Raw genomic sequence first — 12,555 nt, 5'->3', positions numbered from 1 at the left:
TGTGTGTGTGTGTGTGTGTGTGTGTGTGTGTGTGTGCGCGCTCCTGTGTGCATTTGCATCTGTGCCTGTTTATACATACGTGTCCGTGTGTATGTGTCCAAAAACTCACCTTTGTCATTTGCGATTGGACAAGATGCTTCAAAGAACCAGTAGAAGGTGCTGTCAGGGTTTTCTCTGAAGAAACACACAACACCTTGACATTAACAGTAGTGACAGAGAAGTGTTTCCCGTACCTCTCCTCCAGTACCTCTCCTCCAGTACCTCTCCTCCAGTACCTCTCCTCCAGTACCTCTCCTCCAGTACCTCTCCTCCTGTACCTCTCCTCCAGTACCTCTCCTCCAGTACCTCTCCTCCTGTACCTCTCCTCCAGTACCTCTCCTCCACTACCTCTCCCCCAGTACCTGTCCTCCAGTACCTCTCTTCCAGTACCTCTCCTCCTGTACCTCTCCTCCTGTACCTCTCCTCCTGTACCTCTCCTCCAGTACCTCTCCTCCTGTACCTCTCCTCCAGTACCTCTCCTCCAGTACCTCTCCTCCTGTACCTCTCCTCCTGTACCTCTCCTCCTGTACCTCTCCTCCAGTACCTCTCCTCCTGTACCTCTCCTCCTGTACCTGTCCTCCAGTACCTAACCTCCAGTACCTCTCCTCCAGTACCTCTCTTCCAGTACCTCTCCTCCTGTACCTCTCCTCCAGTACCTCTCCTCCTGTACCTCTCCTCCAGTACCTCTCCTCCTGTACCTCTCCTCCAGTACCTCTCCTCCAGTACCTCTCCTCCTGTACCTCTCCTCCTGTACCTCTCCTCCAGTACCTCTCCTCCTGTACCTCTCCTCCAGTACCTCTCCTCCAGTACCTCTCCTCCTGTACCTCTCCTCCTGTACCTCTCCTCCAGTACCTCTCCTCCTGTACCTCTCCTCCTGTACCTAACCTCCAGTACCTCTCCTCCTGTACCTCTCCTCCAGTACCTCTCCTCCTGTACCTCTCCTCCAGTACCTCTCCTCCAGTACCTCTCCTCCTGTACCTCTCCTCCTGTACCTCTCCTCCTGTACCTCTCCTCCTGTACCACTCCTCCAGTACCTCTCCTCCTGTACCTCTCCTCCTGTACCTGTCCTCCAGTACCTAACCTCCAGTACCTCTTCTCCAGTACCTAACCTCCAGTACCTGTCCTCCAGTACCTAACCTCCAGGACCTCTCCTCCAGTACCTCTCCTCCAGTACCTAATCTCCAGTACCTAACCTCCAGTACCTCTCCTCCAGTACCTCTCCTCCAGTACCTGTCCTCCAGTACCTGTCCTCCAGTACCTAACCTCCAGTACCTAACCTCCAGTACCTAACCTCCAGTACCTAACCTCCAGTACCTAACCTCCAGTACCTCTCCTCCAGTACCTGTCCTCCAGTACCTAACCTCCAGTACCTAACCTCCAGTACCTCTCCTCCAATACCTCTCCTCCAGTACCTAACCTCCAGTACCTAACCTCCAGTACCTGTCCTCCAGTACCTGTCCTCCAGTACCTCTCCTCCAGTACCTAACCTCCAGTACCTAACCTCCAGTACCTAACCTCCAGTACCTCTCCTCCAGTACCTCTCCTCCAGTACCTCTCCTCCAGTACCTGTCCTCCAGTACTCCACAACTAAGCCAGCTTAGTTAACTAATGAGGGGCTTGATAAGCTGTAGTTATGGAATACATCAAGGAAGTGGACTGGCTGGGGAGACTGGAGGAGAGGTTGGGGAATCCCTGCGATAATGGAGGAGAGGTTGGGGGAATCAATGTGATACTAGAGGAGATGTTGGGGAATCCCTGTGATAATGGAGGAGAGGTTGGGGAATCCCTGCGATAATGGAGGAGAGGTTGTGGGAATCAATGTGATAACGGAGTAGAGGTTGGGGGAATCCCTGCGATAATGGAGGAGAGGTTGGGGGTATCACTGTGATAACAGAGTAGAGGTTGGGGAATCACTGTGATACTGAAGGAGAGGTTGGGGAATCACTGTGATACTGGATGAGTGGTTGGGCAATCCCTGTGATACTGGAGTAGAGGTTGGGGAATCCCTGCGATAATGGAGGAGAGGTTGGGGAATCCCTGCGATAATGGAGGAGAGGTTGCGGGAATCAATGTGATAACGGAGTAGAGGTTGGGGGAATCCCTGCGATAATGGAGGAGAGGTTGGGGGTATCACTGTGATAACAGAATAGAGGTTGGGGAATCACTGTGATACTGAAGGAGAGGTTGGGGAATCACTGTGATACTGGAGTAGAGGTTGGGGAATCCCTGCGATAATGGAGGAGAGATTGGGGAATCCCTGCGATAATGGAGGAGAGGTTGCGGGAATCAATGTGATAACGGAGTAGAGGTTGGGAATCCCTGCAATAATGGAGGAGAGGTTGCGGGAATCAATGTGATACTAGAGGAGAGGTTGGGGAATCCCTGCGATAATGGAGGAGAGGTTGCGGGAATCAATGTGATAACGGAGTAGAGGGTGGGGGAATCCCTGCGATAATGGAGGAGAGGTTGGGGAATCCCTGCGATAATGGAGGAGAGGTTGCGGGAATCAATGTGATAACGGAGTAAAGGTTGGGGGAATCCCTGCGATAATGGAGGAGAGGTTGGGGGTATCACTGTGATAACAGAGTAGAGGTTGGGGAATCACTGTGATACTGAAGGAGAGGTTGGGGAATCACTGTGATACTAGATGAGTGGTTGGGGAATCCCTGCGATAATGGAGGAGAGGTTGGGGAATCCCTGCGATAATGGAGGAGAGGTTGCGGGAATCAATGTGATTCTAGAGGAGAGGTTGGGGAATCCCTGCGAAAATGGAGGAGAGGTTGCGGGAATCAATGTGATAACGGAGTAGAGGTTGGGGGAATCCCTGCGATAATGGAGGAGAGGTTGGGGGTATCACTGTGATAACAGAGTAGAGGTTGGGGAATCACTGTGATACTGAAGGAGAGGTTGGGGAATCACTGTGATACTGGAGTAGAGGTTGGGGAATCCCTGCGATAATGGAGGAGAGATTGGGGAATCCCTGCGATAATGGAGGAGAGGTTGCGGGAATCAATGTGATAACGGAGTAAAGGTTGGGGGAATCCCTCCGATAATGGAGGAGAGGTTGGGGGTATCACTGTGATAACAGAGTAGAGGTTGGGGAATCACTGTGATACTGAAGGAGAGGTTGGGGAATCACTGTGATACTGGATGAGCGGTTGGGGAATCCCTGCGATAATGGAGGAGAGGTTGGGGAATCCCTGCGATAATGGAGGAGAGGTTGCGGGAATCAATGTGATAACGGAGTAGAGGTTGGGGAATCCCTGCGATAATGGAGGAGAGGTTCCGGGAATCAATGTGATTCTAGAGGAGAGGTTGGGGAATCCCTGCGAAAATGGAGGAGAGGTTGCGGGAATCAATGTGATAACGGAGTAGAGGTTGGGGGAATCCCTGCGATAATGGAGGAGAGGTTGGGGGTATCACTGTGATAACAGTGTAGAGGTTGGGGAATCACTGTGATACTGAAGGAGAGGTTGGGGAATCACTGTGATACTGGAGTAGAGGTTGGGGAATCAATGTGATTTTAGAGGAGAGGTTGGGGAATCCCTGCGAAAATGGAGGAGAGGTTGCGGGAATCAATGTGATAACGGAGTAGAGGTTGGGGGAATCCCTGCGATAATGGAGGAGAGATTGGGGAATCCCTGCGATAATGGAGGAGAGGTTGCGGGAATCAATGTGATAACGGAGTAGAGGTTGGGAATCCCTGCAATAATGGAGGAGAGGTTGCGGGAATCAATGTGATACTAGAGGAGAGGTTGGGGAATCCCTGCGATAATGGAGGAGAGGTTGCGGGAATCAATGTGATAACGGAGTAGAGGGTGGGGGAATCCCTGCGATAATGGAGGAGAGGTTGGGGAATCCCTGCGATAATGGAGGAGAGGTTGCAGGAATCAATGTGATAACGGAGTAAAGTTTGGGGGAATCCCTGCGATAATGGAGGAGAGTTTGGGGGTATCACTGTGATAACAGAGTAGAGGTTGGGGAATCACTGTGATACTGAAGGAGAGGTTGGGGAATCACTGTGATACTGGATGAGTGGTTGGGGAATCCCTGTGATACTGGAGGAGAGGTTGCGGGAATCAATGTGATACTAGAGGAGAGGTTGGGGAATCCCTGCGATAATGGAGGAGAGGTTGCGGGAATCAATGTGATAACGGAGTAGAGGTTGGGGGAATCCCTGCGATAATGGAGGAGAGGTTGGGGGTATCAATGTGATAACGGAGTAGAGGTTGGGGGAATCCCTGCGATAATGGAGGAGAGGTTGGGGGTATCACTGTGATACTGAAGGAGAGGTTGGGGAATCACTGTGATAACAGAGTAGAGGTTGGGGAATCACTGTGATACTGAAGGAGAGGTTGGGGAATCACTGTGATACTGGAGTAGAGGTTGGGGAATCCCTGCGATAATGGAGGAGAGGTTGCGGGAATCAATGTGATACTAGAGGATATGTTGGGGAATCCCTGCGATAATGGAGGAGAGGTTGCGGGAATCAATGTGATAACGGAGTAGAGGTTGGGGGAATCCCTGCGATAATGGAGGAGAGGTTGGGGGTATCACTGTGATAACAGAGTAGAGTTTGGTGAATCACTGTGATACTGAAGGAGAGGTTGGGGAATCACTGTGATACTAGAGGAGAGGTTGGGGAATCACTGTGATACTAGAGGTGAGGTTGGGGAGTCACTGTGATACTAGAGGAGAGGTTGTAAAATCACTGTGATACTGGAGGTAGAGGTTGGGGAATCCCTGTCATACTAGAGGTGAGTTTGGGGAATCACTGTGATACTAGAGGAGAGGTTGGGGAATCCCTGTGATACTAGAGGAGAGGTTGGGGAATCCCTGTGATAATGGAGGAGAGGTTGGGGAATCACTGTGATAACAGAGGAGAGGTTGGGGAATCACTGTGATACTAGAGGAGAGGTTGGGGAATCACTGTGATACTAGAGTAGAGGTTGGGGAATCACTGTGATACTGAAGGAGAGGTTGGGGAATCACTGTCATACTAGAGGAGAGGTTGGGGAATCACTGTGATACTAGAGGAGAGGTTGGAGAATCACTGTGATAACAGAGGAGAGGTTGGGGAATCACTGTGATACTAGAGGAGAGGTTGGGGAATCACTGTGATACTAGAGGAGAGGTTGGAGAATCACTGTGATAACGGAGGAGAGGTTGGGAATCACTGTGATACTAGAGGAGAGGTTGGGGAATCACTGTAATACTAGAGGAGAGGTTGGGGAATCACTGTGATACTAGAGGAGAGGTTGGAGAATCACTGTGATACTAGAGGAGAGGTTTGGGAATCACTGTAATACTAGAGGAGAGGTTGGGGAATCACTGTGATACTAGAGGAGAGGTTGGGGAATCACTGTGATACTGGAGGAGAGGTTGGGGAGTCACTGTGATACTAGAGGAGAGGTTGGGGATTTACTCTGGTAATGGAGGAGAGGCTGGGGGAATCACTGATAATGGAGGAGAGGTTGGGGAATCACTGTGATACTAGAGGAGAGGTTGGGGAATCACTGATAATGGATGAGAGGTGGGGTATTTACTCTGATAATAGAGGAAAGGTTGGGGAATCACTGAAAATGGATGAGAGGTGGGGTATTTACTCTGATAATGGAGGAGAGGCTGGGGGAATCACTGATAATGGATGAGAGGTGGGGTATTTACTCTGATAATGGAGGAGAGGCTGGGGAATCACTGATAATGGATGAGAGGTTGTGGATTTACTCTGATAATGGAGGAGAGGCTGGGGGAATCACTGATAATGGAGGAGAGGTTGGGGATTTACTCTGATAATGGAGGAGAAGCTGGGGAATCACCGATAATGGATGAGATGTTGGATATTTACTCTGATAATGGAGGAGAGGCTGGGGGAATCACTGATAATGGAGTGGCGGTTGGGGATTTACTCTGATAATGGAGGAGAAGCTGGGGAATCACTGATAATGGATGAGAGGTTGGATATTTACTCTGATAATGGAGGAGAGGCTGGGGGAATCACTGATAATGGAGTGGCGGTTGGGGATTTACTCTGATAATGGAGGCGAGGCTGGGGAATCACTGATAATGGATGAGAGGTTGGATATTTACTCTGATAATGGAGGAGAGGCTGTGGGAATCACTGATAATGGATGAGAGGTTGGGGATTTACTCTGATAATGGAGGAGAGGCTGTGGGAATCACTGATAATGGATGAGAGTTTGGGGATTTACTCTGATAATGGAGGAGAGGCTGTGGGAATCACTGATAATGGATGAGATGTTGGGGATTTACTCTGATAATGGAGGAGAGGCTGTGGGAATCACTGATAATGGATGAGAGGTTGGGGATTTACTCTGATAATGGAGGAGAGGCTGTGGGAATCACTGTGTTAAAGCATATACTGTTTACAGCCATATGGTTCTAGTATACTGACATGACGTTATATGCCCTCATAATCGTCTCAGGCTGTCACTGCTCCAAGGCCTGTATTCATAAAGTGATTCAGAGTAAGAGAGCTGATCTACAATTATTTTTTTTCCTTTTAGATCATAATGAACAAGAGGGGGTCCTGATCCCAGATCAGCACTCCTATTCTGAGATGCTTTATGAATACGGGACTAGGATTCCTTCACAGTCTCTCTCTCTCTCTCTCCCTCTCCCTCCCTCCCTCTCCCTCTCCCTCTCCCTCTCCCTCTCCCTCTCCCTCTCCAAGAACAGAACACATCAAAGTAGGAACAAGAACAGAATACATCACAGTAGGAACAAGAACAGAACACATCACAGTAGGAACAAGAACAGAACACATCACAGTAGGAACAGAACAGAACACATCACAGTAGGAACAGAACAGAACACATCACAGCAGGAACAGAACACATCACAGCAGGAACAAGAACAGAACACATCACAGCAGGAACAAGAACAGAACACATCACAGTAGGAACAGAACAGAACACATCACAGCAGGAACAAGAACAGAACACATCACAGTAGGAACAGAACAGAACACATCACAGCAGGAACAGAACAGAACACATCACAGTAGGAACAAGAACAGAACACATCACAGTAGGAACAAGAACAGAACACATCACAGTAGGAACAAGAACAGAACACATCACAGCAGGAACAAGAACAGAACACATCACAGTAGGAACAGAACAGAACACATCACAGTAGGAACAAGAACAGAACACATCACAGTAGGAACAGAACAGAACACATCACAGTAGGAACAGAACAGAACACATCACAGTAGGAACAAGAACAGAACACATCACAGTAGGAACAGAACAGAACACATCACAGTAGGAACAGAACAGAACACATCACAGTAGGAACAAGAACAGAACACATCACAGTAGGAACAGAACAGAACACATCACAGCAGGAACAGAACAGAACACATCACAGTATGAACAAGAACAGAACACATCACAGTAGGAACAAGAACAGAACACATCACAGTAGGAACAGAACAGAACACATCACAGCAGGAACAGAACAGAACACACCACAGTAGGAACAAGAACACACCACAGTAGGAACAGAACAGAACACATCACAGTAGGAACAGAACAGAACACATCACAGCAGGAACAAGAACAGAACACATCACAGTAAGAACAAGAACAGAACACATCACAGTAGGAACAAGAACAGAACACATCACAGTAGGAATAAGAACAGAACACATCACAGTAGGAAAAGAACACATCACAGTAGGAACAAGAACAGAACACATCACAGTAGGAACAAGAACAGAACACATCACAGTAGGAAAAGAACACATCACAATAGGAACAAGAACAGAACACATCACAGTAGGAACAGAACAGAACACATCACAGTAGGAACAGAACAGAACACATCACAGTAGGAATAAGAACAGAACACATCACAGCAGGAACAGAACAGAACACATCACAGTAGGAAAAGAACACATCACAGTAGGAACAAGAACAGAACACATCACAGTAGGAACAAGAACAGAACACATCACAGTAGGAAAAGAACACATCACAATAGGAACAAGAACAGAACACATCACAGTAGGAACAGAACAGAACACATCACAGTAGGAACAGAACAGAACACATCACAATAGGAACAAGAACAGAACACATCACAGTAGGAACAGAACAGAACACATCACAGTAGGAACAAGAACAGAACACATCACAGTAAGAACAAGAACAGAACACATCACAGTAGGAACAAGAACAGAACACATCACAGTAGGAACAAGAACAGAACACATCACAGTAGGAACAAGAACAGAACACATCACAGTAGGAACAAGAACAGAACACATCACAGTAGGAACAGAACAGAACACATCACAGTAGGAACAGAACAGAACACATCACAGTAGGAACAGAACACATCACAGTAGGAACAAGAGCAGAACACATCTAGGTGGTAGGTAGCCTGGTGGTTAAGAGCGTTGGGCCCCGTAACCGAAAGGTCACTGGTTTGAATCCCCGAGCTGACAAGCTATAAAGATCTGACGACGTGCCCATGAGCAAGTCACTTAACCCTAATGGCTCCTGTAAGTCATTCTGGATAAGAGTGCCTGCTGAAATGTAAAATCACAACGAGAACATCCCACCTCACCAGTAATATGTACAGGGAACATAGGAGGACGGACCAGGGCTGTGGACTGACAGTCTGGTTGTGTCATGTAGAGGCCTCTATCCTGTCTCTACTACCAGATAACTGACAATGAAAAGTAGCAACTTTAAAAGTAGAAATGAATGATCAACTTTAAAGACAGTAGTATTCAGTGTTTGGTATTCATAACAACCTGCGGAAGGAGAACGTGTTCAGGTCAACCGAGAATAAGTAGTGGAAGAATACAAATGAGGCCTTGATTCTTCTTTGAATACGGCTACTAGTACCATCACATTGCCGTCGGCAACAGTGTTACCGCCGGCAACTGTGCAAACCTGCTTCCTGTGCAGCCGAGAGAGAGGAAGTGATAGAAGCCGCAATAATAGAGAGGAGAGAGATTGAGAGAAAATCGAGAGCTGTTAGACTTACTTTAATCTTGAGCCCATGGTGTTGGTCCGTGTAGCTGTGTGTCCATGTGTCTGTCCAGTGGGGTGAGAGATCCTTAGATTTGAGGTGAGAGGGTCATACTTGCAACCTGTTGTCGGCAGACACACACACTGACGTACGCTGCACACTCTTCTGCTTACATACAAGACAGCACCCTGCACAGTCAGCACGGAACAGACTACTTCCTGATATCTGTGTGTGCGTGTTTGCGTGCGTGTGGTCTGTGGCAGATTATGTTGCTCTTGCTCTATTCCTCCCTCTCCCTCTTTCTCCCATCTCTTTTCTCAATTCTCTTCCAACTCACCTCTGTCACTTTCTGTCATCTCTGTCTGTGTTCCTCTCTCTCTCTCTCTCTCTCTCTCTCTCTCTCTCTCTCTCTTTCTCTCTCTCTCTCTCGCCCTCACTCTCCCCCTCTCCCTCTCTCTCTCTCGCCCTCACTCTCCCCCTCTCCCTCCCTCTCTGTCCCTCTCTCTCTCTCTCTCTCTCTCTCTCTTCTCTCTCTCTCTCGCCCTCACTCTCCCCCTCTCCCTCCCTCTCTGTCCCTCTCTCTCTCTCTCTCTCTCTCCTCTCCTGCCCTCTCTCTCTTTCTCTCTCTCTCTCTCTCTCTCTCTCTCTCTCTCTCGCCCTCTCTCCCCCTCTCTCCCCCTCTCTCTCCCTCTCTGTCCCTCTCTCTCTCTCCTCTCCTGCCCTCTCTCTCTCTCGCTCTCTCTCGCCCTCTCTCTTGCCCTCTCTCTCCCTCTCTGTCCCTCTCTCTCTCTCTCTCTCTCTCTCTCTCTCTGTCTCTCTCTCTGTGTCTCTCCCTCTCCCTCTCTCTCTCTCTCCCTCTCTCACCCCATCTCTCACCATGGACTTCACACTGTAGTCACGTTTTAAGGAAGTAGTAATGGTGAGGAGTCTAGCCTGTACTTCCTGTTTGGTGTCATCATCACCCCTCCCCCTTCACTACTTTTGACCAGAGGGCCCATAGGGAATAGGGTGCCATTTGGGACACAGGCAGCAGTCCCTTCACAACCATGTTATGATGATTCTGTTGATTGTAGTACTGCATGGACTCCCTCTCTCTCTCTCTCTCTCTCTCTCTCTCTCTCTCTCTCTCTCTCCTTTTCTGCCCTCACTCTCCTCTCCTTCATCTCTTTCCTTCCCTGTCTCTTTTCCTCTCCTGCCCTCTCTTTCTCTCTCTCTCTCTCTCTCTCACTCACTCACTCACTCACTCACTCACTCACTCACTCACTCACTCACTCACTCACTCACTCACTCACTCACTCACCTCTCTCACTCACTCTCTCTCTTTCCTCTCTCTCTCTCTCTCTCTCTCTCTCTCTCTCTCTCTCTCTCTCTCTTTCCCCTCTCTCTCTCTCTCTATCCCTTCTCTCTCACTCTCACTCTCACTCTCTCACTCTCTCTCTCACTCTTTCTCTCTCTCTCTCTCTTTTTCTTTCCTCTCTCTGTCACTCTCTCTCTTTCTCTCTCTCTCTTTCCTCTCCCTCTCTCTCTCTCTCTTTCTCTGATACTGTATGGTTCTATCAACACCAAGGTTGGAAGTTTCATTCCTACACCCTGCTGTGTATTGAATGTGTGTAATACTTCAGTACCTGCTAAACGCAGGCTAAAGGGCTTTATCCTGCAGCCATCGCCTGCATTGTGGGATTCTCTATTGTCAACCAATCATTGGTCTGTTTTTGTTTGAACCAAGTGAACATATACAGGAGACATGGACAAATGAATGGGAGGTCTGAGGCTCTTTCTCTCACCAACTGATTGTATAATATACACACATATATTTTTAGTTTGTGAGTATGTGATATTAGTCGACATTATAAAGAACAATTATTATAAACAATGGCAACACTGTTGCACTGAGCTAGGCTAGGCGAGTTCGGGGCTAGGCTCGTTCAGGGCTAGGCTCGTTCAGGGCTAGGCTAGTTCAGGGCTAGGCTCGTTCAGGGCTAGGCGAGTTCAGGGCTAGGCTAGTTCAGGGCTAGGCTCGTTCAGGGCTAGGCTAGTTCGGGGCTAGGCTAGTTCGGGGCTAGGCGAGTTCAGGGCTAGGCGAGTTCAGGGCGTCCCAGAAATGAGAACCACTGTTGAAGTGTACTCTTTTACACAACGCACAATAACATGTGTAGTACTGCCACTGTGTGGTTGTTACATGTAACTGACTGAGTGGAACCCGACTGAGACAGGTGGATCGGACTATAAAACCAGACTTCCAAAAGTCCGATTTTCACTTCTACCCGGATTCAAACGGTTTGCTGGTTGCAGGGAGGCTACTGAGGCTTTTAAGGACAATGTTCCCTTTCACGGTAACCACTGCATATGTGGGCTAAATCGGAAATTGCCTTTTAAAAGCAGCAGTACCTTCAACCTGCCTTCAGATTGAATCCCAGCCGTAGACATGTATAGACATCATTACTCATCATGTATCTATTATTACTTGTGTAACTTTTCTATTATGTCTCTATTTTCTATCTCTCTGTGTTGTTGGGACGGACCTGTAAGTTGGCATTTCACTGTTAGTCTCCACCAGTTGTTTACTGTTAGTCTCCACCAGTTGTTTACTGTTAGTCTCCACCAGTTGTTTACTGTTAGTCTCCACCAGTTGTTTACTGTTAGTCTCCACCAGTTGTTTACTGTTAGTCTCCACTAGTTGTTTACTGTTAGTCTCCACCAGTTGTTTACTGTTAGTCTCCACCAGTTGTTTACTGTTAGTCTCCACCAGTTGTTCACTGTTAGTCTACACCAGTTGTTTACTGTTAGTCTCCACCAGTTGTTCACTGTTAGTCTACACCAGTTGTTTACTGTTAGTCTCCACCAGTTGTTTACTGTTAGTCTCCACCAGTTGTTCACTGTTAGTCTACACCAGTTGTTTACGTTGTCATTTCACTGTTAGTCTCCACCAGTTGTTTACTGTTAGTCTCCAACAGTTGTTTACTGAGACAGAGATCACTGTAGAAACCATATATAACCTGGTCCTGTATGGAGACGAGAGTAGAAACCATATATAACCTGGTCCTGTATGGAGACAGAGACGAGAGTAGAAACCATATATAACTTGGTCCTGTATGGAGACAGAGACAAGAGTAGAAACCATATATAACCTGGTCCTGTATGGAGACAGAGACGAGAGTATAAACTATATATAACCAGGTCCTGTTTGGAGACGAGAGTAGAAACCATATATAACCTGGTCCTGTATGGAGACAGAGACGAGAGTAGAAACCATATATAACCTGGTCCAGTATGGAGACAGAGATCACTGTAGAAACCATATATAACCTGGTCTTGTATGGAGACAGAGACGAGAGTAGAAACCATATATAACCTGGTCCAGTATGGAGACAGAGATCACTGTAGAAACCATATATAACCTGGTCTTGTATGGAGACAGAGACGAGAGTAGAAACCATAAATAACCTGGTCCTGTATGGAGACAGAGATCACTGTAGAAACCATATATAACCTGGTCTTGTATGGAGA

At 47.8% G+C, this 12,555-nt stretch overlaps 1 protein-coding gene across 1 annotated transcript in view; it reads right to left on the bottom strand.

Moving 5' to 3' along the window:
* LOC135538677 (DENN domain-containing protein 1B-like) overlaps nucleotides 1–9,474 on the bottom strand; it is a gene marked incomplete at its 3' end in the record, with an annotated part of 36,923 nt that extends 27,449 nt beyond the window's left edge. The window contains exons 1-2 of the mRNA XM_064964577.1: nucleotides 9,064–9,474; nucleotides 110–174 (exon numbers count right to left, since the gene is read on the bottom strand). Of these exons, the coding sequence (XP_064820649.1) occupies nucleotides 110–174; nucleotides 9,064–9,080 (82 nt within the window). The remainder of the gene's footprint in view (nucleotides 1–109; nucleotides 175–9,063) is intronic.
* Between the last annotated feature and the right edge of the window lie 3,081 nt (nucleotides 9,475–12,555).

The sequence above is a fragment of the Oncorhynchus masou genome, unplaced genomic scaffold (genome assembly GCF_036934945.1).
Source record: "Oncorhynchus masou masou isolate Uvic2021 unplaced genomic scaffold, UVic_Omas_1.1 unplaced_scaffold_828, whole genome shotgun sequence".
Taxonomy (NCBI): Eukaryota; Metazoa; Chordata; class Actinopteri; order Salmoniformes; family Salmonidae; genus Oncorhynchus; species Oncorhynchus masou.
The sequence above is the reverse complement of the archived record's forward strand: the minus strand, read 5'-3'. Positions and strand labels throughout refer to the sequence as shown.